This window comes from Rattus norvegicus, chromosome 8, assembly GCF_036323735.1.
Source record: "Rattus norvegicus strain BN/NHsdMcwi chromosome 8, GRCr8, whole genome shotgun sequence".
Classification (NCBI taxonomy): domain Eukaryota; kingdom Metazoa; phylum Chordata; class Mammalia; order Rodentia; family Muridae; genus Rattus; species Rattus norvegicus.
In genome coordinates this window covers 110,574,554-110,599,549 of record NC_086026.1, presented here as the reverse complement: position 1 = coordinate 110,599,549, position 24,996 = coordinate 110,574,554, and the positions used below count along the sequence as shown (strand labels likewise).

The 24,996-nt window shown below is 41.2% G+C and overlaps 2 protein-coding genes across 13 annotated transcripts in view; one reads left to right on the top strand and one right to left on the bottom strand.

Annotated features, from left to right (window-relative positions):
* Nucleotides 1–17,071, top strand: part of Ppp2r3a (protein phosphatase 2, regulatory subunit B'', alpha) — a 138,038-nt gene extending 120,967 nt beyond the window's left edge. For 2 of the 3 annotated variants that reach the window (XM_006243633.5, XM_006243634.5), the window contains one exon: nucleotides 14,243–17,071. In XM_006243633.5, coding sequence (XP_006243695.1) covers nucleotides 14,243–14,369 — 127 coding nt within the window. In that variant the 3' untranslated portion in view covers nucleotides 14,370–17,071. The remainder of the gene's footprint in view (nucleotides 1–14,242) is intronic. The other variant, NM_001012202.2, reaches the window with a different exon arrangement.
* Msl2 (MSL complex subunit 2) overlaps nucleotides 1–24,996 on the bottom strand; it is an 86,518-nt gene that overhangs the window by 42,547 nt on the left and 18,975 nt on the right. For 7 of the 10 annotated variants that reach the window (XM_063265600.1, XM_063265601.1, XM_063265603.1 and 4 more), the window contains exon 2: nucleotides 120–21,627. In XM_063265600.1, coding sequence (XP_063121670.1) covers nucleotides 20,036–21,627 — 1,592 coding nt within the window. In that variant the 3' untranslated portion in view covers nucleotides 120–20,035. Of the gene's footprint in view, nucleotides 1–119; nucleotides 21,628–24,996 lie in introns of those variants that run through there. The other 3 variants (XM_039082584.2, XM_039082585.2, NM_001401885.1) reach the window with 2 other exon arrangements.

Genomic DNA, 24,996 nt, shown 5'->3' with positions numbered 1-24,996 from the left:
TCCCCTTCCCTGTGGTATCAAGTTTCTACAGGATTAAGGGCAGCCAATCCCACTGAGGTCAGACAAGGCAGTGCTTTGCTACAAATGTGCCTGTGACCACTGACCAGCCCATGCTTGACCTTTAGTTGGTGGCTTAGTTTCCAGGAGCTCTGAGGGAGTCCAGGTGAGTTATACTCATGTTCTTCCCAGGAGGTTGCAATCGCCTTCAGCTCCTTCAATTCTTCCCCTAACTCAACCTCAGTGCAGTAGTTGGCTGTAAGTAACAGTATCTCTCAGAGGCAGCTCCTGTCTGCAAGCACAACATGGCATCAGTAATAGTGTCAGGGCTTGATGCCTGCGCATAAAATGGATCCCAAGTTGGGCGGGTCATTTGATGGCCTTTCCTTCAGTCTTCTGTCCTTTTTTGTCCCTGCCTTTCCTTTAGACAGGAACAATTCCCCCTCCCCCCCGTGTCAAAAATGTTGAGGATATGTGGCTAGCTTCATCCCTCAACCATGAGCCATGTCTGTCCACTGGAGGAAGTCTCTTCAGGCTCCGTCCCCACTGTGGGGCAATTTGGCTAAGCTCACACCACCATTGAGTTGGAAGCCTCTCACATCCCAGGTATCTGGGACTTTCTAGAGGTTCCCACACCCCTTACCCCACAGTGCTGCACATTTCCATTCATTCTCCTGGCCCTCTGGGCTTCTCTAGCTCCTCCCATACCTGATCCTGCCCCCTTTTCCCCTGCACCTCTGGTCTCCTACCTGCTTTCCTCCCTCCTTCTGCCTCCTGTGATTATTTTGTTCCCTCTTCTAAGTGGAATTGAAGCATCCACACTTGTGCCTTCCTTCTTGTTAAACTTCATATGGTCTGTGTGTTGTATCATGAGTATTCTGTACTTTTTGGGTAATATCCACTTATCAGTGAGTACACCATGCATGTCCTCTTGGGTCTGGGTTACCTTGCTCACGATGATATTTTCTAGTTCATCCTTAAGCCTGCAAAATTCATGATATTCTCATTTTTAATAGCTGAATAGTATTCCTTTGTGTAAATGAACCACATTTTCTGTATCCATTCTTCGGTTGAGGGACATCTGGGTTCTTTCCAGCTTCTGGCTATTACAATTAAGGCTGCTATGAACATAGTGGAGCACGTGTCCTTGTTATATGTTGGGGCATCTTTTGGGTATATGCCCAGTAGTGGTATCGCTGGTCATCAGGTAGAACTATTTTGAATTTTCTGAGAACCCACCAGATTGCAAAATTCCAGTTTGCAATCCCACCAGCAATGGAGGAGTGTTCCTCTTTCTCCACGTCCTTGCCAGCATCTGCTGTCATCTGAGTTTTTGATCTTAGCCATTCTGACTGGTCTGAGGTAGAATCTCAGGGTCATTTTGATTTGCATTTCCCTGATGAATAAGGATGATAAACATTTAAGTGCTTCTTGGCCATTTGAGATTTCTGTGCCGAGATCTCTCTGTTTAGCTCTGTACCTCATTTGTTAGTTGGGGTATTTGGTTTCTTGGAGTCTGACTTCTTGAGTACTTTATATATTTTGGATATTAGCCCTCTATCAGAAGTATGGTTAGTGACGGTCTTCTCCCAATATATTGGTTTCCTTTGCCTTACAGAAACTTTTCAGATTCATGAGGTCCCATTTGTCAATTGTTGATTAGAGCCTGAGCCACTGGTGTTCTGTTGAGGAAATTCCCCCTGTACTGGTGTGTTCAGGGAGCTTTACCACTTTCTCTTCTATTAGATTCAGTGTATCTAGTTTTATGTAGAGGTCCTTGGTCCACGTGGACTTGATCTTTGTACAAGGTCATAAATATGGATCAATTTGTATTTTTCCACATACAAACTGCCAGTTAGACCTGCATCATTTCTTGAAGATGCTTCCTTTTTTCCACTAGATGATTTTGGCTTCTTTGTCAAAGACCAAGTGTCCATAGTGTGTGAGTTTACTTCTTGGTCTCCAATTCTATTCCACTGATTGACCTGTCTGTCTCTGTACCAATACCATGTAGTTTTTACTATTGCTCTATATTACAGCTTGAGGTCATGGATGATGATTCCTCCAGAGGTAGAAATAGTTCAAACTCAGGGTTGAAATCAACCAATTAGAAAGATAAAAAGAATCAACAAAACCAAGAACTGATTCTTTGAGAAAATCAACAAGATAGAAAAACCCATAACCAAACTACCTAAAGATCGCAGAGATAGTATCCAAATTAACAAAATCAGACATGAAAAGGGAGACCTAACAACAGAAACTGAGGAAATTCAAAAAATCATCAGGTATTATTACAAAAGCTATACTGGACAAAACTGGAAAATCTAGATGAAATGGATGATTTTCTAGACAGATATCACATGTCAAAGTTAAATCAAGAGCAGGTAAACTATCTAACAGTCCCACAACCCCTAAGGAACCAGAAGCAGCCAAAGCCCAGGGTCAGATGGTTTTAGAGCAGAATTCTACCAGACCTTCAAAAGAGTGCTAGTACAGTACTCCTCAAACTATTCCACAAAATAGAAACAGAAGGAACACTACTCAATTCATTCTATGAAACCTCAGTTACTCTGATACCTAAATCACACAAAGACCCCAAAAAGAAAGAGAACCGGAAAGGAAGAAGTCAAGGTATCACTATTTGCAGATACATTAAGCGACCCCAAAAATTCTACCAGAGAGCTCCTACAGATAATAAACAACTTCAGCAAAGTGGCTGGATATAAGATTAACAAATCAGTAGCCTTTATATAAATGATAAACAGGCTGAAAAATAAATTAGGGAAACAACACCCTTCACAATAGCCACAAATAATATAAAATATCTTGCTGTAACTCTAACCAAGCAAGGGAAAGATCTATATGACAAGAACTTCAAGTCTCTGAAGAAAGAAAGGGAAGACCTCAGAAGAGGAAAAGATCTCCCTCGTTCATGAATTGGTAGGATTAGCATAGTAAAATCGGCCATCTTGGGGTTGAGGATTTAGCTCAGTGGTAGAGCGTTTGCCTAGGAAGCGCAAGGCCCTGGGTTCGGTGCCCAGCTCCGAACAAAAAAAAAAAATCGGCCATCTTACACACTCATCTTACACATCTTACACAAAAGCATCTACACACTCAATGCAATTCCCATGAAAATTCCAATACAATTCTTCACAGACATGGAAAGAGCAATTCTCAACTTCATATGGAAAAACAAAAGCCAAGGATAGCGAAAACAAATCTCAAGATAAAATCACTCTCCCTGTTTTCCACTTTTTAAAAACACAAGTTACCAGGGCTCTGTCCTGAGCACTGACGTGTTGCTCACTGCTGTATGTAACACCAATTTCAGGGGAGCCAATGCCCTCTTCTGGCCTTCCAAGGACCCTGCATACATGGAGTACACAAACATATACAAAGTTAACACCCATACATACAAAATAATTTTTAAAAAAATTTTTGAGACAAGGTTTCTCTGTGTAGCCCTGGTAAAATTTTTAATTAAAAACACGTCACAAGACAAGGGAGGGAGGTGTAAATAAGCCTTGCCCCAGTTGCCTTACAGCAGTGTCCCAAATAATAAATAATAAGAATTAAATCACTTTAAATATAAAAATAAGCCTAACCAAATACAACAGAGGTTCTCAAACTATGGGGCAAAACTCCTTTGGTGGTTGAATGACCTTTTTCACACAGGGTCACCTACGACCCATTGAAAAGTACAGATATTTACATTACAATACATAACAGTAATAAAATTATAAAGTAACAATGAAAATAATTTTATGGTTGGGATCCCCACAACATGAAGAACTCTGTTTAGGGATCACAGCATTAGGAAGGTTGAGAACCACTGAACTAAAAAGATAGAAAATAAAATACAATCTGATGGAAAACATACTGTAAGGAAAATTAGGATAAAGAGAGAAATTTTGTATAAATCTCAGCAGTAACAATTGAAAGAAGACACAGAAAATACATATGTAAGTTTTATTAGCACATCTTAGCAAACACCCTACAAAGCTTCCAAGACAACTAGAAGGAGAGCTAATGTTAAACACCCAGAATAGTAAAGCCAAACTCAAAATAGTTTCATTCAGTTACAAACATACACACAACAGCATAGACCATGCAGCATAAACTAATGATGTCATAATCAAAGCAAATGTTTTTGGAACAGTGAATGAAAAAGGCTAGAGTTTGTTATTAAAATGATTCAGTTATGGAATAATGACTACCACCAAAACATTTTAATAATTTAAAAGCACTTTTTATAAAGCTGTCATGATATTATTAGACTCTAGAGACAAAAAAAAAATCAGAAGTGGGGAATGAATACTATTATTTATAGACACTGTAAAGTAGTTCCTAATTTAAAAAAAAAAACTTCCTGAATTTTGTTCATAGGGCATTAACAGAATACATATTAGGATACAAACAGAACATCCAAAAAATAACAGGACAGACTAGCTTCTGATTGAGAGGGGACTGGATGCATCCTGCAGTCTTCAGCTCCCTCACCCCGTGAGGAAGAGTCCCAGCTGGTGGTGGCTTATCCCTGGACCCCAGCACCCAAGAGACCAAGCCGTAATCATGAATTGCGGACAGCCGGAACACATAGCAAGACTCTAGCAATGGAAGATGATAATTAAACATAAAACAAAAAACAGAACCACCTAAAAGAAGAGAAGCTTTAGGTGGACACTAAAAGAAGGTGAGCAAACAGGATGAGAAGGAAGGAGCAGATAGCTCTTTGTAACAGAATACAAAGGGATAATTGTTACAGAAAAGGGAGCAGATTTTAGTGATTCCCTACCTCAATTGACTAGAACCTAGAAACAAGGGGGACGCGAGAAGCAGCGTTCATAGAGGTCAAACTATATATATGCCATGCTATCCCTAAAAGAAAAACGAAAGTGAAGACTATGGGAACATGGAAGAGAAAAAACAGCCACCCAGACACTTAGGAGCACAGACAGATCAACCACCTTTTCAACCCTCTTCCCCTTCCTAGGCAACCAGTCAGGCAGAGACAGCAGTTTGTTCCCAACTACAAAGAAAAACAAACACACACCAGACAGTTGAAAAATACCAACAAAATACAATATGAGGACATTCACTGTGGACAGAAGTTAATACAGAGATCAGAACAAGGCATCAAAATGAGTGTTCAGAAGAATGAAAAAAATGTACCCTTAAGAAGTATAGTTAGTGTCTTAGAAATGGGGAAGTTCTTTTATTGTTGGTTTTTTGTTTTGGTTTTTGGTTTTTAACAGTTCCTATTCTGTAGTTGGTTTTTTTTTGTTTTTGTTTTACTGTGGGAGCACACATAACTATAATGGTCCCTATGCTCTGGTGCACATCTGGAGATCAAAGATCAACTTTTAGATATAATTCTTGGCACCTTGTAGGATCCTCAGATTACACCCAGGCTGGAAGGCTTGAAAGTAGGTGGCGCTTACCACTGAACCATCTCAGACCCAGAAAGTCCATGTTTTTAATAAAAAGTGCAGCATGGCACTGAATGGAATGAGCGTGGCTGAAAACATTATTTGTTATTTTTATTGAAATGCTAGGGTTTAAAAACACCTGTGGAAAACAACAGAAATAATTTCTAGAATTTTAGCCAGTGAAGTAAATAAAGGATACATAGGAGCAAGAATCAGCATTTTTTTCTCTGTCCTGGTTACAAGTGTCAGATCTTGTAGATTCTGTTACAACTACGTGGCAGATGCATATAATATATAAGCAAATGTGTGTCATTGTATTCCAATAGAACTTTAAAATAAACTGGGGGTGAGAGACAGTTCAGTGGTTAAGAGACTGCTCTTCCAGAGGTTCTGAGTTCAAATCTCAGCAACCACATGGTGGCTCACAACCATCTGTAATGGGATCTGATGCCCTCTTCTGGTCTGTCTGAAGACAGCTACAGTGTACTTATATGTAATAAATAAATAAATCCTTAAAAATAAAGTCAGAAGCACTAACTGCATAGTGTTTCATATCATAAAATATTCCTGTGACTTTTCTTCAAAATTAAAAAAGGTAAAAGTACTCTTAGCTCATGGGTTATACCAAAACAGGTATGAAGACAGAGTTGGCTTATACAGTTTGTCAGCCCCTACATGAGCATAAATTTACCACACAAAATAATAAAAAAAAACTGAAAATCTTTAGTAAGAAAAATACATTGCCCACAAAGTGAATGCAAAAAGAAATTAAGCAATATTGTTTTAATTATTTTCCTCCATTCTGTGATCAAATACCTTACAAAAACAACTTACGGAATGAAGGGTTTATTTTGGCTCATAGCTCCAAGTGCTTTCGTCCATCATGGCAGCAGAAGCCAAAGGCAGCCATAACCCTGAGTCCCTAGCCAGGAAGCAGAAATGACTGCTGCTGCTCAGCTAGCCACATGCATACATACGTACATACATACATGCATGCATGCATCTCCCTCCATGCCTAGAGACGTGTGTTCCTTCAAGCTGACAGTCAAGCCTAGCGTCATGAATCCCTTTCAGGTGCTGACAGTAGGGTCCGGCACTGGAGAGACGGCTCACAGCAGTGGAAAGAGCACTCGCTCTTCCTTCAGATGAGCCAGGTTCAGCTCCCAGCACTGACGTGGAGTTCACAACTGTCTGTAATCCCAGTGGAACCAATGTGTTTTTCTGGCCTCCAAGGGCATTATACACAGTAGTACACTTAGATATAAGCAAAACAAACAAAAATAAATAAATCATTTTTAAAAGAAAACTTTGAATTCAGAATTCTGGATCTTTTCAAAGTGTGAGGTTTAAATAACACATATTTGGAGTTCATTTACACAAAAATTTACTTCTTACAGAGAACAAATCATGAAAGTAAATGGGACCTACATACAGTGAACAGTGAACTACTTTAAGCTATTGTGGGCTGAGGGGGAAGCTCAGTGGTGTATCATGTGCAAAGCCCTGAGATTAGTCCCCAGCAGCCCTCCACTCCCCAAAAAGGAAACTGTAATGAAATAAAAATATAACAGTTTCCTGTTGCTGTGATAAAACATCATGACCAGAACAACTCCTAAAAAAGGGAGTTTAATTTGCCTTACGGTTACAGAGATCTAAGACTCTGTCATAGCAGGGAGGCATGCAGTCCAAGAGTTCAATGTGTGAGCCTCTGGGAGACAGTTCTCTTTCAAACCAGCACCTCTTAACTACACACAAACAATAAACAGTTGTTATAGCAGTTAATCCCCAGAAAATAAGAGAAGAAAATCACTACAGTGACCAGAGCACATACCGCTCCTGCAGAAGACCGGCATTCACTTCTGTGCACTCATGCCAGGCAGTTCTGGCTGGCCTGGAACTGGCTATTTAGACCAGGCTGACCTTGAACTCAAAGATCCACCTGTTTCTGCTTCTCAAGTGCTGGTATTAACAGTATGCACCGCCAAGCCTGACTTATTCATTCTTATTCTCTTATATTCATTCTCTCTCTCTCTCTCTCTCTCTCTCTCTCTCTCTCTCTCTCTCTCTCTCTGTGTGTGTGTGTGTGTGTGTGTGTGTGAGAGAGAGAGAGAGAGAGTGTGTGTGCGTGTATCCTTGGAGCTGAAATTAACAGGTGTATGTGGCGAGCCACCCAGTGTGGGTGCTGAGATCCAAACTCTGGTCCTCTAATAAGTAATGCAGTAAGCATTGTTAACCTCTGAGCCATCTCTCCAACCCATTTTTTAGCATTCCTCCCACCCCCGATTTTTAAACCTGCTTTAAAGAAAGGGGGTGAGAGGATATCAGGTCTAAATGCCTAATATGTTTGAGTAAACATAAGAGAAACTTAATATCAGTTAGAGATGAAATACAATTGGATCAAGCAAAAAAAAAATTCTTTTTTGAATTGTTGTAGTACTAAGAGGGGTACCAGTGTGCTTGGAATGAAGGGGAGGCAGGGGCGAAGGTGAGGGAAGAGGAGGCAGGGGTGCAGGTGAGGGAAGAGGAGGCAGGGACACAGGTGAGGGAAGAAGAGGCAGGGACACAGGTAAAGGGTTACAAGAAGCAGTACAGTCACCAGCTGTAGTGAAATTCAACCAGTACATATGAGACACTCTTGTCACAGACCTCTCATCTCCTGTGGTGGAAGATAAGGCCTACAGAGAACACATGTGGGTGCTGAGGTCTCTAGGGAAGGGAAGACAGCAGCCTGTACAGCAAGTGCTAGAATGTCAGCAAAGGAAAAGGAAGGCCTGTCACACAGGATTAACAACTGACTGACTGGTCCAAAACATGGGTCTGTGCCTAAAAATCCAAAGGCTATAACCTAGAGCTTCACCTCATGAAAAACAGATAAGTCAGGGTGAATAAATGTCACACAGAAATTGCCAGATCCATATTAGAAAAAGGAAGAATGTTAAGAGGCTTAGGAGACACTCAGCACTGGCCCAGTCACCAGATGCACAGGTTACCTGACCCCACCAGCTCAGTTTCAGAAGCTCTTGGTGCCGCCTTGCAGAGCTTTTGTGAGAATCGGAGATATGTTCCATGTTGGAGACAGTAGCTAGGACTACTCTTGGTAAAGCTGGATGTACAGCACACACATGCAATTAGCAGTTAGGCTAAGCTCAAATCCTTGTCCCGCTAGTGTGATCCCAGGTTTCTAAGCCACAGTACCCCTCCACAATGAAGCCTCTGCAACACCAAGCTATTCTAAGATTTAAAGAAGACAATGTGTAGCCAGGCGGTGTTGGCACTCAAGAGGCAGATACAGGCAGATCTCTGAGTTTAATCCCAGCTTGGTCTACAGAGTAGCTTCCAGGACAGCCAGGACTACACTGAGAAAACCCTGTCTTGAAACACCAAACACAAAACAAACAAACAAAAAAGACAATGTATATAAAAAGTCTGTGAGCCTAGTTCTCTGTAATAAAAAGCAGTGGCTTTTTTCTTCTACAGCTTCTATGACCATGGCCATATTTCCCCAGCCTCTTCCAGTAGAGTTTAGTCAGCTGTAAGTAGCATTCATCACCCAGGCTGTTTGCTTCATTCCTAGAGCATAGGCCATGGCATCATTGATACAGTAGCTGTCTGTTTGTGTAACAGTGGATTGTGAGGCGGTCTGTGTAATATGTCTAACAGAGCCTGGCCTGTGAGTGGAAACAGATGGACTTACTCATCTTAGCACTGAACTGTGGCTTCTCTAAGGCAAACAACCATTTTTCTGTCTTGTAACTGTTATCACCTGACAGACTGTTACGGAAGTGCCTCAGCAAATATTTACCATACAGCACAGACAGAGAGCAACAGTGTTCCTCCCAATCCCACCACAAACATGTCCTTACCAATCCCGGAACAGAAAACCTTCCAAAAGCACTTAAAGTTCTTACACTCCTAACAAGTCGTGGGCTTCCTTTTGTCACGATCTACCTCTTGGTTTGGTCACAGCCCATAAATGACTCTAGGCATGAGGCTGCAGACAAGGCAAGACAAGCATGGCCAGCTGACAGACTATCACAACAAAGACCAGCATAAATTCAGCTCAGGAATGAACCCAGAAAGACCAGAGTCCCTAAAATAAGGAAAGGTTATACCATTATTTATAATTAGCATCCTTATGGTTTACACAACAAAAAGCTAGAATCCCTGCACCCACATAGTAAGACAAGTGTTCCCAAAAGTGCCTGTAACCTGAGCTCTGAAGTGGGTGCTGGCTTCCAGCCTAGCTGAGGAAACGGAGCCTCAGTTTCAGGAAGAAAGTGTCTCACAGAAAGATGTAGAACATAACAGAAGAGAACACCAACACCCTTTTTGGTTTTCACATGCACAGGCATGGGCACCCAGACAGCTACACATCTAAATTAAATATTTTTAATGTGCAGGTGTAGGGAGCACCAAGATGAGCCAGTGGGTAAGGCACACACACACACACACACACACACACTCACACACACACACACACACACACACACTCACACTTAAAACACCTTTGGTCAAGCAATAGAGATAACTATTTGCAGTAACAATGTTACTAGCACTCAAAAATCGACTTTAATGCTTTAGAATGTTCCTAAAGCAGTAACTTGTCCATTTAGGTAGTTTATAGTGCAGACATAGTTGCACGCCCCTGTAATCCTAGGACTTGGGCATCTGAGGCAGGCACACCATGCATCTGAGGTGAGCCTGGAATATAGAAGGAGACCTCATCTTTAAAAGTGGGGGTGGGAGGTTACATTGTTTTGAGTTTAAGGAGCTGGAAGGATGACTCAGCACTTGTTCTTGCAGAGGACCCAGCCACTCATGCCTACATAGCCACTTACCGCCATCTAAAACTCCAGAGCCAGGGGATTTTGCACCCTCTTCTGGCCTCTGTGCACACATAGTAACAGGCAGACAGAACACCCATTTAAAAGAGAAACAATTTGAACACTTTTCTATTGAGTGTTCTTAAGACAGGTCAACTTTCTGAGACAGGAAAGTGAGATGGTAGACATTAGGAAATTTTATTGCATTTATGTGTATGTGTGCAAGCATGTGCATGTCATGACACACATGTGAGGTCAGAGGTCAGCCTATGCGTCCGTTCTCTCTTTCAGGCCAGCCATGGCGATTTAGTGGGACCTTTCTTAAGAGATAAGGCTAGGGATGTGGCTCAGTTGGGAGAGTGCTTGAGTGGCATGCACAAAGCTCCCAATTTCTAACCCCAGTATTATTGCATAAACTGTGTATGGTAGCCTGCCTGAATGCCAGTACTAAGAGCGTAGAAGTAGGAGGATCGGAGTTAGTGTGAGGTCTCATGGGCTATATGAAAGACCCTGTCTCAAGAAAGGAAAAATAGGGGCTGGGGATTTAGCTCAGTGGTAGAGCGCTTACCTAGGAAGCGCAAGGCCCTGGGTTCGGTCCCCAGCTCCGAAAAAAAGAAAAAAAAAAAAAAAAAAAAAAGGAAAAATATAATTCACACTTCTACTTCTGGATGATAAAAGGTTCCCAAGAACTAGTGAACATTGTATTCTGTGTTTATACCATGTATGTCTGAGATTTCCCACAGCAAGCCCTGAGTCGAAATATTATAGCCATTTGTTTCTGTAGATAATCAGAATTTCAGAAACTTGGCACAAACTACAACTCCCAGTCAACACCTGAAACTACATAGTCTTTTGTTACCATGTGTGCCAACAACGGCTCTGCAAGGTAGAGCAGGCAGTGTTTCCACCCCAGGGTTTACAGAACTAGCGTAATAGTGTTCCCCAAAAACTACATTATTTGAGTGAAAACTTCAGGAAAGATAGGTTCTTCAAAGCAGGGATAGTGCTGACAGAATTCTGAGCACTCCTGCCTTTATACTCTTGTACTAACAAGAGTATAAAGTAGAAAGAGTATGACTCTTTATAACTCTTGTATCCTTAAGAAAGCTGCTGATTTTATGCTTGGGAATACTGAACTGTGATCTGCTTTCATCCTGAGTCCCCTGCTCATTCAAAAACGGTTCAACAGATAATACCTCATAAAGTAATTGTCTTTATCAAGACAGGGTCTCCTATGTAGCCCTGACTGGCCTAGACCTCAGTAGACCCACCTGTTTCTGCTCAAGTACTGGGTGTGGTGTGGGGGTAGCAGTGAGGAGAGAATGCATACCTACAGGTACTTATGGGGGCCAAAGAGGCTGTCAAATCTGTAGGTGTTGGTACAGGTAGCCATGAGCCACCCAAAATGGGTAAACTTGGGTCCTCTGCAAGAGCAGTAAGCGCTAGTATCCATTGAGCTATATATAGCTCTGTACCCTGCCATGAAGAATATTTTAAGTGACATCTCAGATAAACACATGGAACCCAATTTGCCAGAAGGACAGATATGTTGGTAACTGGAAAGCAGTGGCACTAAACCCCAAGACTGTAATAAACATGTCTGGGTGTATATGCAGTAGCAAGGGGTCCATGGCAGAAGTGAAACCAAGAAATCCAGTCCCTAGAAAACATCATCATTCAAGCAGAAAAGCAGAGTTCCCTAGTCAAACAGGAAGAAACAGCTGTGCCCATAGGGTACAGGGTGTGAGCAACTGGCTGGATTCAAAAAGGGAAGAAAAGGGCATTACTAGGACATGGCTCGCTAATACAGAGAAAAGAGGTCAGCAGTAGAGTGCGTTGACCTGTAAGTATACTGTCATCCTGGAAAAGTCATCTAGTAGGCAGCCAGATGTACAGGGGCTTTCCGTGTGTCCAGCAGCTGAGGCTGAACATGAGGGTTAGAAGCATACAGAAATGGTGTGTAAACATCAGAAAGACAAAGTGCCCCAGAATGCAAATGAGTAGTCCACAGCCTACCTCACAATGCTGGCTGGGAGCAGGCTACAACCCAGTTCTAAGCGAGATGACCATAAGGTAGCCTCTGGCACTGTCTAAGTTTAGTTCTGTCCTTAGACTATACTAACTCGATGCCCACAGGATCCTCAGTTGTCAGACGTATCTCCAGATACTGCCTGTTTCCACAGCACTAACCCAAAGGGCAGTTACTCAATCAGCTCTTTAACCCTTTTGTAGGCTTGCATGGCTGGCCTGAACTCAACAGTGTATACCAAAATATGCCCCTGCCTCCAGAGTGCTGGAATGTGGCTGGCACGGTGTTGGGGAAAGGGGGTTGTATTTATTTATAAATAATCTTGCCCTCAATAGGTTTGTGTCACAAGCATGCTGAGGTAGGCCCTAGTACTTCTCTATGAAAACACGAGCTACATTTAGTAGTGTCTGGTGTATTAAGACCCTCATCACCTCCACTTGGTGGTGAGAGCTCATGAGGCAAAGATTTGAATGTAGAGTTAGGTAATATGTCCCAAGTCACAGACTGATCAGACCCAGATTAGAATCTGACTTTGTCTTGGCTCCAGAACCCACATTTTAACCCTTTGGCACCATTCCAGGCGGTCTCTACCAGGCCATCGAGCTAGGAGAGGCTGGCTCACGTCATTCAATCATTCCTATTGCATCCATCCAGCATTTGGCTCAAGCTCAGCGATTTGAATTCAAATATTTACTGAATTAGTGTTATCCCTTCTGACTTAAATATGCCTTTTTCTCACACTTGCACTAAGGTATTAAGACACTAGCTCTTAGACACAACAAGTTAGAGACCAAGGGAAGGAAAATAACTTACTTTGAGAGAAATAAGCAGTCCTGATTTGTCGGTTAGAATTAACTTTGATACCACTCCACGCCTAGTAAGGAAAGCTTACCAGCACAGCTCCCTGCCGTGACATCCGCAGTACCCTCAAGGACGGAGTAATGGAAACAAACACTAGGAATGTAGTTGGGTTTCTGCAGTGAACAAGTTTAAGCATCACCTTGAGCAGAATCACAGGAAGTTTTTCTAAACATTAGGTGTAGACACTTTTTAAAAAAATGTTTATAACCTTCTACTAAATTATGTTTGGGGGTTTTGGAGGAGGGACTGTTGGAATAATGGCTCAGTGGTGTGCACTTGTTGCCCTTGCAGAAGAACTGGAGTTTTAGATCCCAACACCCACGTGGCAGCTCACAATCATTTGTAATCCAATTCCAAAGAATCCAATGCCCTCTTGTGATCTCCATGGCCATCGCACACATGGTGTGCATGCGTACATGCAGGCCATGCACTCATACACATGAAACAAACAGTTCAGGGGGCTGCATATGTGGCTCCAAAATAAAGCACTTCTCTGGCAGGTAAAGCTCCTCAGCTACACCGGTGATGGCGAGCACTGTTAGCCCAGAACATAATTCAGCCAATGACCTTGTGTGTTTTTCTAGGCTCAAGTTAGTATCAGAATACTTAACTTGGTACCTCAGGGCAGGCAAGCATCAGTCACAAGAGATAAACACTGAACCTGGGAGACACGGCATTTCAAAGCTATCAGTAGGCTTTAAAGGGAATTAAAATCCTAGTAAGAATTAGAATAGAGGAGTCCACAAGTGGACTTGATGTCTGCAACAGACGCACTTACACATCTAAACATGTCATTAGGGGCCAAGGAGAGACTGTCACACAAAGCTAGTGAATGATAACAAGCTCCCTGTAGAAACACCAGTGTAAACACTCAAAAAGCTTCGAACTCTGCTTTTCAACAAATCCTAACATGGACTTGAGTTAGGAAGCAGGGAGTTTTCTGCTCTGGTCGGTGCCCTCTACAGAGCAGCACAGTTATATCCATGCTGGGTAATGGTCACTTTTCAGGCTAATCATCAAGTCTCTGGGTGCTACACTGATGTGTACCCAAGTGTTTATAAACTAATTTTTTAAAATCAACTAATTTTGCTTTGTCTTTTCAGCTCATTTGAAGACTATGAATCAGATGAGCCTGTGTCTCCCTCTGAACTTGGAAACAAGGGCAATAAAATCCTAACTTCAAGCCTTTCAGAGAAATGTGGAAAGCTCCAGTCAGTGGATGAAGAGTAGTTGCCATAATCTACACGGAAAGGATGGTGTGGAGAGACGTTCTAGTTGTACACTGCTTTGTAAAGAGTTTGGTTCCTCCGAGTGCACTAGAAACTAAAATGCTCTAAGTAGTTCAGCACAGGAGACCCCACCAGTTTGTTGCAAACGTGCAGCGCTCTTCCTTGGAAGTACCATGCTGTCATCAGTCACCTTCCAAAGTCTGCAGTCAGCACTCTACACCCCTTGGTGTATGGAGGCTCTCTTGGAAATAAGGCCACACACAGTTCTCTGCACAGAAGCAGAAGCTGCCTCAGTACTGGCCAGCTTCCCTGGGGTACCTCAGGCTCCTACAGAACCTTTAAGAAAACTTCACTTGCAGAAAACTTGAGTCAAAAATTCTGGAACTTGAAAAAGGGCCTCTGGAACTGGCTTTATCCTGTAACAAAAGCACTGCCAAGCATCTCAGAAACTACTTATGTACTGGAGGAGTTCGGGGCCTTCAACTTACCTGGCTTAACGTAACTTCACCATGGCCTGCCGAGCTGCTAAGTCACTTACATTCTCAGGTAACCAACCACTGGGCCCTGCCAGCCCTGCTGGCAGCTCTGGCAGCCTCTGCATCTGACTGTGGACCTTGTACAAAAACCTCATAAAATTTTTTTCTGAAAATGAAGACAAGTACAGAATTTGGCACTACTTACATTTGCAGACACTTTTTAGATTATGTATTAATCTACAAGTTAATGACCTATCTTCATTTCTAGCAGAAGGCTTACTTGAAGACTTAAGGAATGTAACATACCATGGAAACTTCTCACTATACATACTCCATCCCTCTCTTAAATACTAAATTAGGTCAAAAATAAAAGGCACAAACTAAAGAGCAGTATACCTTACTTCCTGTGGAAAATACCAGGTATATTTCATCCACCTCATTATTATCAACCTTGGAAGAAAAACAGTGGCTCTCACCCACAGTAGAAAGCCTTTTTTACTATAGTGGTGAATCCAGAATCCTACACTTTCCAACAGGCCACAATGCAGCTAACCCCTACAACATGCTTATTGTTACCCATTATACTTTAGGAAAAAAAAAAAAAAAACTAAAAAGGGTGGACATTTCTAAAATCAAAGCAGCTTTCTACTGTCCCTTTTTTTGTTTCAATTTTAAATGGTCAGAGTAGCCTTCCTTTTCTCTCCATCCTAGTTCTTTTCCTAATAGAAAGGCCAAGCAGTGAAGTAAACCTTGGGTGATGGGAAGTCACACATGGAAGAAATGAGAATTTTAGACATATAATATCAACTAATACTAGAAATTTGCAAGCTGCAACCCCACCTGTCCCAAGATCCTCCAGTTCCCTAAGACTCAACTAATCTCCCTTATAACCATTATAGAAACTGAGAACTATTACAACTAGGAGTTAACCCAGATAATTAAAGCCTAGCAGTGACTAAATTGACAAAAAAAAAAAAAAAAAAAAAAAAAAGCACACGTTTGGTGGGGCATGCCTATAATCTCAAGATTTAGGTAGTTAAGGCAGGAAACAAGAAAATGCATAATATATAGTAGCCTAAATAACACTTTGCTCTAACACCAGCACTCAAGGGACTGGGGTGAGGAGGATCGAGGGCTCAAAGTTTGAGGTCAGCACGGGCTACACAGTGAAATCTTGTCTTAAAAAGAATTATATGTTACCACCAATCCCATCCAAGTTTAGCAGGAAGAGGAAATGGGGGGGGGCAGTTTAAAGGATTTTATTAGCTGGGTAAAGTATTTTGAGTCTTACCCGAAAGCACAATCTAAAATCCAGCTTTACAGTATCCTTCAAACGACAGAACACAGGGCCGAGCCAGTTGGACCGCACTAGCTGCACTGGTAGTGTACAACCTGTACTTAATCTGTGGTGCTGGGAACCAAAGCCTAGAACCATCCACATGCCACAAAAGCACTCCACCACCACTGCACCTCAGCGCTTATAACTTATTCTGCTACCTTATTCCTCCACCCTTTACTCAAACCCTTGCTTTTTACTTTGATCAAAACCCATCAGCACCATCCAGTTGGAGGAACGGTTTAATTTGGGTCACCTGAATTAGACTTCCATCATGAACAAGTGCTTCACCCTGTTCCTTTCTTAGACACGAATGCAAGGAACTAGGTTAGTATGTATTTGACACTGTGGTAGAGATCAAGCTAAGTATACTCCTTACTACCAAACTGGAAATGTCAAATTGTGACAACAGCCCAGGGACCTTGGAAAAGAAGAAGAATCTAAAGCAGTGGTTCTCAACACTCCTAATGCTGTGACCCTTTAATACAGTCCCTCACATTGTGGTGACCCCACCATAAAACTATTTACTACTTCATAACTATAATTTTGCTATTATTAATCATGATGTAAATAGCTGATAATCCGTTATGCGGCCCCTGTGAAAGGGGTTTCGAGTTCAACCCAGAGGTTGAGAATCACTGAACTAATTATTTAATGAAAGGAAGGTTTCACAGCATAATTGCCAAGGTAATCAAACTATAAAATTCTGTACATTTCCCTGTAACTACCTTATCTGTTACTATACTGTTCAAATGTTAAAGAAAAAAGGAAGAAAGAAGATAGCAAAACTACTTCATATATCATTTGCTTGGCTTTGAAAGTGTTTGAGTAGAGATGGTGCATGACTTGTTTTCCCGTTGCCAAACAAAATAAAGTCGTTATATGTATGAACTGGGTTCACTATACACTTTTGTGTTTTAGATAAAATTCATTTTTATGCCTGTAAGTGCAGCTGAATTTTTGCAAAAATAACTCTTTGAAGACTTGGGATTATAAAACTCTTAAAAATATAATCTATCAACTTGAGAAATGTTTTCCTGTGGGATACAGGGATTCTCCAGGGTCAAAGGTGACTGACCTTGTCTATATAGTAAAAGGCGTGTCACTGAGTATCTAAAGTGACAGCAGAGTATCAGCTGCAAGTCACACAGTCTTTAGCTTTATGTTCTAAAAGCATGTTACCTACAGGAAAAATTCCCATTTAACATTTTTACTTTTCTTCAGTAATTTAAAAAAAAAAAAAAGCAGTTATACAGAACCTTTACCCTAGGACTTCATAAAGAAAATATACACTCAGTGAATCTAACCAAAAAGAAAAATTGTAAGCTCTCGAATGCAAAGACTCAGATTATTCATGATACACCGATTTAACTGCAGTCTTGTTTTTTCTTGTTCAGTAATTTCATATCCTGATGGATAAATCCAGTTGCTTCAATAAATTCACAGCTAAGTCATTTGTCAACAACCACATCATAAAGAAAAGCAATATAAAAAAACCAAGGCACTGTAATTAAGTTCTTTTCCCCAGGCTAATAACAGACCATTGAAAACATGCTATCCCAAACTCCTCAGTATTCTACAACATAGAATTAGAAAACTATCATTTATTGATAGACTTAAGGTGTGATACAGGTTTCCAAAAATGTGGCAGTGAGAATACCAGCATAAAAAAGAGAAACTTGTGCTAAAAACAACCTGAATTCATCATTGGCAATGTTACAGAACAGTCAAGGTCCTCACACACTGAGTTCTCCCCACGTTGTCTATATTGCCGACCTCCCATGCATCAAGAAACAAAGTGATCAAATTTGGGAAGCAACAAGGTACTCCATGAATTTTAAAATATTAGGAAAGTTTGGGAGATTTGCAAAATATAGCCTAATTATCCATGTGTACAATCTCATTTCTAGTCATTTCTGCAGTGATCATTAGTGAATAAAAAACAGAGTTACACGATTATATAGCAGGGAATATGGTTCAACACAAAAACTGTTACAAATTTCAGGTAAATACATGTTTCATAAGACACTGCTATCACTTAAAGATTTAAATAAAATTCCAAAACTTGGTAAGCAAATAAAGACAAGACAACTAAGAAGCATTTTCCACCATTTACTCTTGTTATCAAAAATAGTTCAACTCTTCTTGCAAAACAAAAACAAAATCGTACATACTGGACACATACATCACATTTTTCTTCCTATGGCTTTAGCCCACCCCCGCCCCACCGAAAGAGACCAAAAAAATTTTTTTTGGTTTTTTTTTTTTTTTTTTTTTTAAAAAGCCCAATGACAACAACAAAACAACTACCTGACCACATCCACAGAAAATGACACCAGGATACACTACAAAACAGGAGGTGTCATCTGCTCTGTGTCCAAAGGATTCTTCTCCATGTCTTTATGAGGCGAGTAACCATCACTGAACATGCTGTGTGCCAAATCAAAATGACTTCACCACATCCGATCACTAGATGGTGAAGGCGGCAGAAACTGGAACTTCCTAGCAGTATTTTTCTTCAAATAAGCCCTGCCAAAGCAGCAGCTCTGAAATCACACGGTTCTCTCCACCTCGTCAGTCCTTGCTTAACCTGGGCTGTGCTCTTTCAAGCAACTGACTAGACTTCCCGTCAACAGAATGTTTATCTTCCCCATAAAGTTAATAGGAAGAAGTACATTAAAACTGAAACAGTGTGTGCTTTACATGCAAAAGAGCATTCTAAAGAAAACCCTCCGAGCTTCAGACCTTCCTAAATGCACAGGCTTCGTTAAAGGCATTTTTTTTTATTAAGGCCTTGATAAAGAAGCCTTCATTTTGAACAACACCCCCCCCCCCAAAAAAAAAAAAAAGAAAGAGAAAAAAAAGGAGCATATTCAAGGTAAAGCCTGTGGCAAATAGGAAATAAATAAAAATGGAAGACGTTGTCAGTGGCAATAAGGATAATGCATAAATCTGGGCACATTGGGGCAGTATTCCAAAATTCTTTTAAATAAAACCCAATTTTTAAATTCTTTTTATATTTTTTAAAGATTCTGTCATGAACTATATAAATTCAATTATATTCAGAATAAAACAGCTCTTCACTTTATGTACCAAACAGAACATTGCTCAAAGTGAAAGGACTTAGGATTTTCTCTCAGAAGTAAATCAGGTAACTAGAAAGAGGGCTGAACTCATAAATATTTAAAGCATAAACAGCTTAACATTTGTGGTCTGACAGAATTTATTTGTTCACCTTTTTAAAAGACAGATTTCTTAAACATTCTAATGAGGGGGAAATTTTTCTTTCATAATACTGCTGATTTAAGAACTGCTACATACACTCCAGTAGCCAATTTTCATGATCAGAAATGGTATTATGTCAGCACAAAGGTTGAGCTGGACACATCAGCTTTTCAACAGGAGAAATATTAATGCGGCATCTGAAGGCAGCACAAAGTCTCCTGATAAACTAATGGCTACTTTTCCACAAAAAAATTAGCACAATCTTTATGGACTGACTAGATACCACTTCCTTACATTTAATCATCAACTTTGATTATGCACAAAGCATGACCATAAACAATGAGGTTATTGTTATTTCCTTGCCAAAGTTCATTTTGTATAAATCAGTTGCATCAGCATTTGTTCTCAAACTATGAGGTTCTGTAAGAACTAAGAACATACAGTTGTAGGGTTACTCCTCCATTATCTGCAAACTATTTCCCCGACACTAACACATATAACTTAGCAATGAAAACACTTGATACAAGTGATCTATATGCAGGAGCTCCGGCAAGTTAAACCAACAGAACCATAGCTGCCGTAAGACTGTAGCTATTTCCTACCAAGGGGTAGGTTTAAAGACCCACTGATTTAACAGTCGAATCTCATATCTATAGCTTCATCCAAACTTTTATCATCATGTGTACTGGCAGCTAAAAATGTCGTTACGGGGGACCCTGTGACATTAATTACACTGGTGCTGGTACTTGCATTACGCACAGCAATGCTAGTCACATTAATGCCCAGAGTGAGCCTGGTCTGCTCCAAGGCCTTTTCTGGCACCGCAAATGCCTCCAGCTTCTTCTCCCCATTGGCCATATAGGAGTTTTGGCAGCCACGACATATACAGTCTAAGCAGGCTTTCCGGTTAGAGTAGCAAGGGCAGCGTTGGCCGCGGCATGTAAGAACACTTGGATTCTGAGTAGCACGCCCACATTTACAGCCTTTCTTTTCCTGGGGCTTTTTGTACACAGTCTTGGTGGGGCTTCCTGGCATAAAGTGATGACTAGGAATCTTTTCCTTTACTGCTTTGTCTTTTTTAAGAATACCTGGCTTGGACTTAGAGTGAGATTTCTTGGATCCATGTTCATGACTCTTTTTCATGCTTTTTGTGGATAAAAGGACAGTCTTGCTGATCTTGGGTGTGGTGCCTCCATTGGGAACAGTGGCTATGGGTTGGAGAGAGAGTTTGCTTTCCCGCTTCACAGTCACAGGGGCAGAGGCCCCCAGGGTTGGGCCCCGGATAATGGTAGAAATTGGAAGTGGCTGAACTTTCTCACTGTCACTTTCCGATCTGGATCGTTTTCGGTTCAACTTCGCTACCTTCGGAGTTGCTGCTGTACATGATAACCCGTGAAGTGCTGGGCTGGTAGACATGAAAACATTATGGCTAAGAGACTGGGAAGAAAGCTGCAAAAAAGGTCCATTGGATACAGTGGCTTCCAAGTTTGGCTGCAAATTAGAACAGCAAACTTCTGTATTTGAAACAGTTTCTAAGCTGCGGAGTACCTCCTCAACACTCAGCAAGAGAGAGTCACCAGGTTTAATATCTTCACTGAAACTACAGATATCAATACCTGTGGAGCATAAGTCAGTGGCTACCGTGTCACAGACAGGTGGCAGGCTGTCAGACAGATCCTCAGTTTTTATATCAACAGTATTACACACATCAATTGTGTTTGGATGTTCAGGCGAAGGGATATTTATACCAAATCTATCTATCGAAAGCCCATTGTAGGTAGGCAAACCATTGATAACAGAACTGCCAATGGCAATGCTGAGGGTGCTCTCGGACATTGGCGATAAAGCAGCCTGAGGATCAGCTGTGGGCTCTGAAGTTGAAGGTAAGGGGGAATGTGTCAAACACAGAGTGAAGGATGAATCGGAAGGTTTCTCTGTCTCCTCACAAAACAATGATCCGTCATTAAGCAAAGCCAAAATATCAGAAGAACAGTCCACTGCTTCTATTATGTCCCGTGCCAGTGTCGTCTGGGTTATGTATTCACACAGTTTCTTGTAGCAATTCACTAGGATGCTCAACTGCTTGTTTTCCTCAAACTGCTCATAGTCTTTGCACCAGCTACATGAAGGTTTCATCATCATTTTCTTGCCTTTACAACTTTTGCAGACATAGTGTTGACAGGTGGAGTTGGTGGGTGCAATAGGATCTTGAAGCAAATGCCCTAAGGGGGGGAGGAGGAAAGCACAGATTTTAGCAAAGCTAAAATACAGTTTCATATAATGGAGTTCAGATATTAATCTCTTAAACTGAAATTGGTTCAACTCACTAGACTGGAGGGAAGGGTACACTGAGATAACTGGAGAAAGAGTCAACATCTTACTTCATTTCTGTAACAGTCTCCATTCCATTATCTCAAATCACAGTCTTGGATTTTGGTCTTGCCCACAATATGTTAAGCACCAACCTTCTTATGGTCTTCTCTCCAAAAGCTACCAGAAGGCAAAGTGTGGTGGTAAAGTGTAGGCTTAAAACCCCTGAGGCTAATACAACTAATACAACAGAAGAATAGACAACTTATTGAACAGAATTGGCACAAATGTAATTTCAACCAGTAATTATATATACGAGTCATAAGATCAAAATGTAAATTACAATGGCAGAAGGGCTCGTTCATTAAAAGGAGTTTTATTCAATTCAAAATCTTCCACAAGGAATAAAACATAAAAACAGAATAAAATGAGGGGAAATGTGTGACAGACATAGTGGTACGCATCTTTAATCCCAGCACTCAAGACAGAGGAGGTGAATCTCTGTAAGTTCAAAGGACAGCATGTTCTACACAGTGAATTCCACGGCACCTAAGGACTGTATAGAGACCCTGACTCAAAAGAACAAGGTGAGGGTTGGTAGGAGAGACCACCATGTTGTACCACCATGCTGGCTCAACAGACTCTTTTTCAACTTAACAACTTCTCTTTACAACACAGAGGTGGGCCATTACGTTTACACGTATTACAATAAAGAAAGACGGAAGTAATACTGGACGACAGAACTCAGAACAGTTGCTACAGTATAAGTCATAGGTATCCTCAGTATAGCAACAGGTTGTGAAAGTCGGGCTGGGTAGTTGGCTCAGCTATTAAGGGCCCTAGGTAACAACACGTGTAGCACAAGTGTGAGGGGCTACATTGCAATCCCCGGAAACCACAGAAAAGCCAGGTGTAGTAGTGGCACACTCGGGTAACTTTGGCAACAGGCGTAGAAAGTAGGGAGAACCATTGGAGCTCATTGGCTCCCACCTCCAGGTTCAGTGAGAGACCGCATTTTAATAGAATAGCAAAGTAATAGAACAGAACATCTGATGTCCTCTCCCACAGCGTCTGCACCTGCACACACACACACACACACACACACACACACACACACACACACGTGCACACACCACACAAACACACACTTGGTAAAAATGGCCTCCCAACTTGAGACAGTCATCAAATTATAAATGGTCTATAAATAAGAACAGCGTAGATCCAGTCCTCGGCACTCCTTACTCCCCTCAGAGGGCGACTGTTTCTTAGCTCCCAATTCAAATGGTTCTTAGTTGACCCCAAACAGTTGACCACTCATCTTCTAGATCATATACACACACATCCCCAAAATTTCTCTGCAATAAAGCTGAAAAGCAAGAGAAAGAAAATGTTCAATTATCTTAAACATATACCTACAGTAAGTCAAAAGCATCATAAGAGACATTAGAAAGCATTTACTTAGCAAAAATAGAAACAAACCAACATTTAGGAGACCTGTATTTAGAGGAAGAGTCTATTTTTTTTCAAGATTTATTTATTATATATGAGTAATGTGTCTGGCTGTCTGCAGTCACACCAGAAGGCAGCAGATCTCATTACAGACGGTTGTGAGCCACCATGTGGTTGCTGGGATCGGAACTCAGGACCTCTGGAAGAGCAGTCAGTGGTCTTAACTGCTGAGCCATCTCTCCAGCCCCAGGAAGAGTGTATGAACAGGCACAGTGGTACATACTTGTAGTCTTAGCTACTTAGGAAACTGAGGCAAAAGGATAAATTAAGCCTAGAAGTTGACAACCAGCCTGGGCAACATAGTATCTCAATAAAGTCTGTATCAGAAAACTGAGTTTCAAGCCCTTTCTTTTCACTGTACTAGGACAGCCAGAGTGTACACAGAATAAAGCAAATGAATACCAGAAAAGGAAGAGGTCAATCTGTATGTAGCTCAAGGCTACCATCTGTTATAAAGCAAGATCTTGTTTCAAAGATAAATTTAAATTTGCCAAAGGAAAAATTAACCAACAAAACCGGAAATAAAAGCTATCAGAAGAATATCTCACTAGTGCGCTACAAAGTTCAAGAGCTGAAGAAATGCCCTGAACAACTTCATGCTCACGAAGTCAGCTTCGACAAATTCCCAGAAAGCGACTCAAAGTGACATAAAAATTAGAAATCTGAAGAGACACAACCCAAGTAACATTACAAAATATAAACTGAAAATCCTAAGAAAACTCTAAAACAAACTGATCCTAGTTTTTGTTGTTATATATGTCTGACTGTCCTAGTATACACACGTGGAGGCCAGAGGTCCATGTGAGCTACCTACCTTTCTATCTGTCACTCTCCATCGGGTCATCAGCCTGTCTTCACCCTGCTACCAATGCTGGGGCCAGACAGGCACCTCCATTGACACTTGCATAGGAAGCCCTTTACCCACTCAACCATCTCCCTGACACCTTCATTTTTACTTTTTAAATAAGTGAACACCAACAACCTCAAGAAAAAAGTTATTAAGCCCTGTGTATACCTAAAGCTGTATACAAGAAAATGACGGGGCTGGGGCAAAAAAAAAAAAAGAAAAGAAAAGAAAATGACCACAGCCATCAGGAAGACAGACAACAGTCACTAACAGAGAAAGAAGAATCACATACACCCCTAACCTTCCAGTTCAGAACATGTACCTCCAGCAATCCAAACACGGACTGCAGCAAACTCTTTTCCATTCAAAGTTACACTTGAGGTCCATAAGTGAGGGATTGGGGGGCACATTGAACAGAGTAGAGGGAACCTAGGTATTCAGATTGAAAAAGAAGACATGGGGGCTGGAGATTTAGCTCAGTGGTAGAGCGCTTACCTAGGAAGCGCAAGGCCCTGGGTTCGGTCCCCAGCTCCGAAAAAAAGAACCAAAAAAAAAAAAAAAAAAAAAAGAAAAGAAAAAGAAGACATAAATCTGTCTGTTAGATACTCCCATATCTGTATCTAGAATCTATATATAATTCCAAGAAAGCCATACACAAGAACTCTTAGAGCCAATGAGTTTAGGAAGGCCACAACAAAACACTGTAAAACTGTATGCCGTGATTCTGTGCATTACCAATGAGATATTTTAAATATTTAGAAATACTTATATACAGCGTGCGCGTCTCTCTCTCAGACACACACACACACACACACACACACACACACACACACACACACACACGACAGACAAGTGCTTCCTACACTTAAATGTCAGTGGCTTAATAAAACAAAAGTCAAAAGATCCTGAGACCACTGGCTCTGGC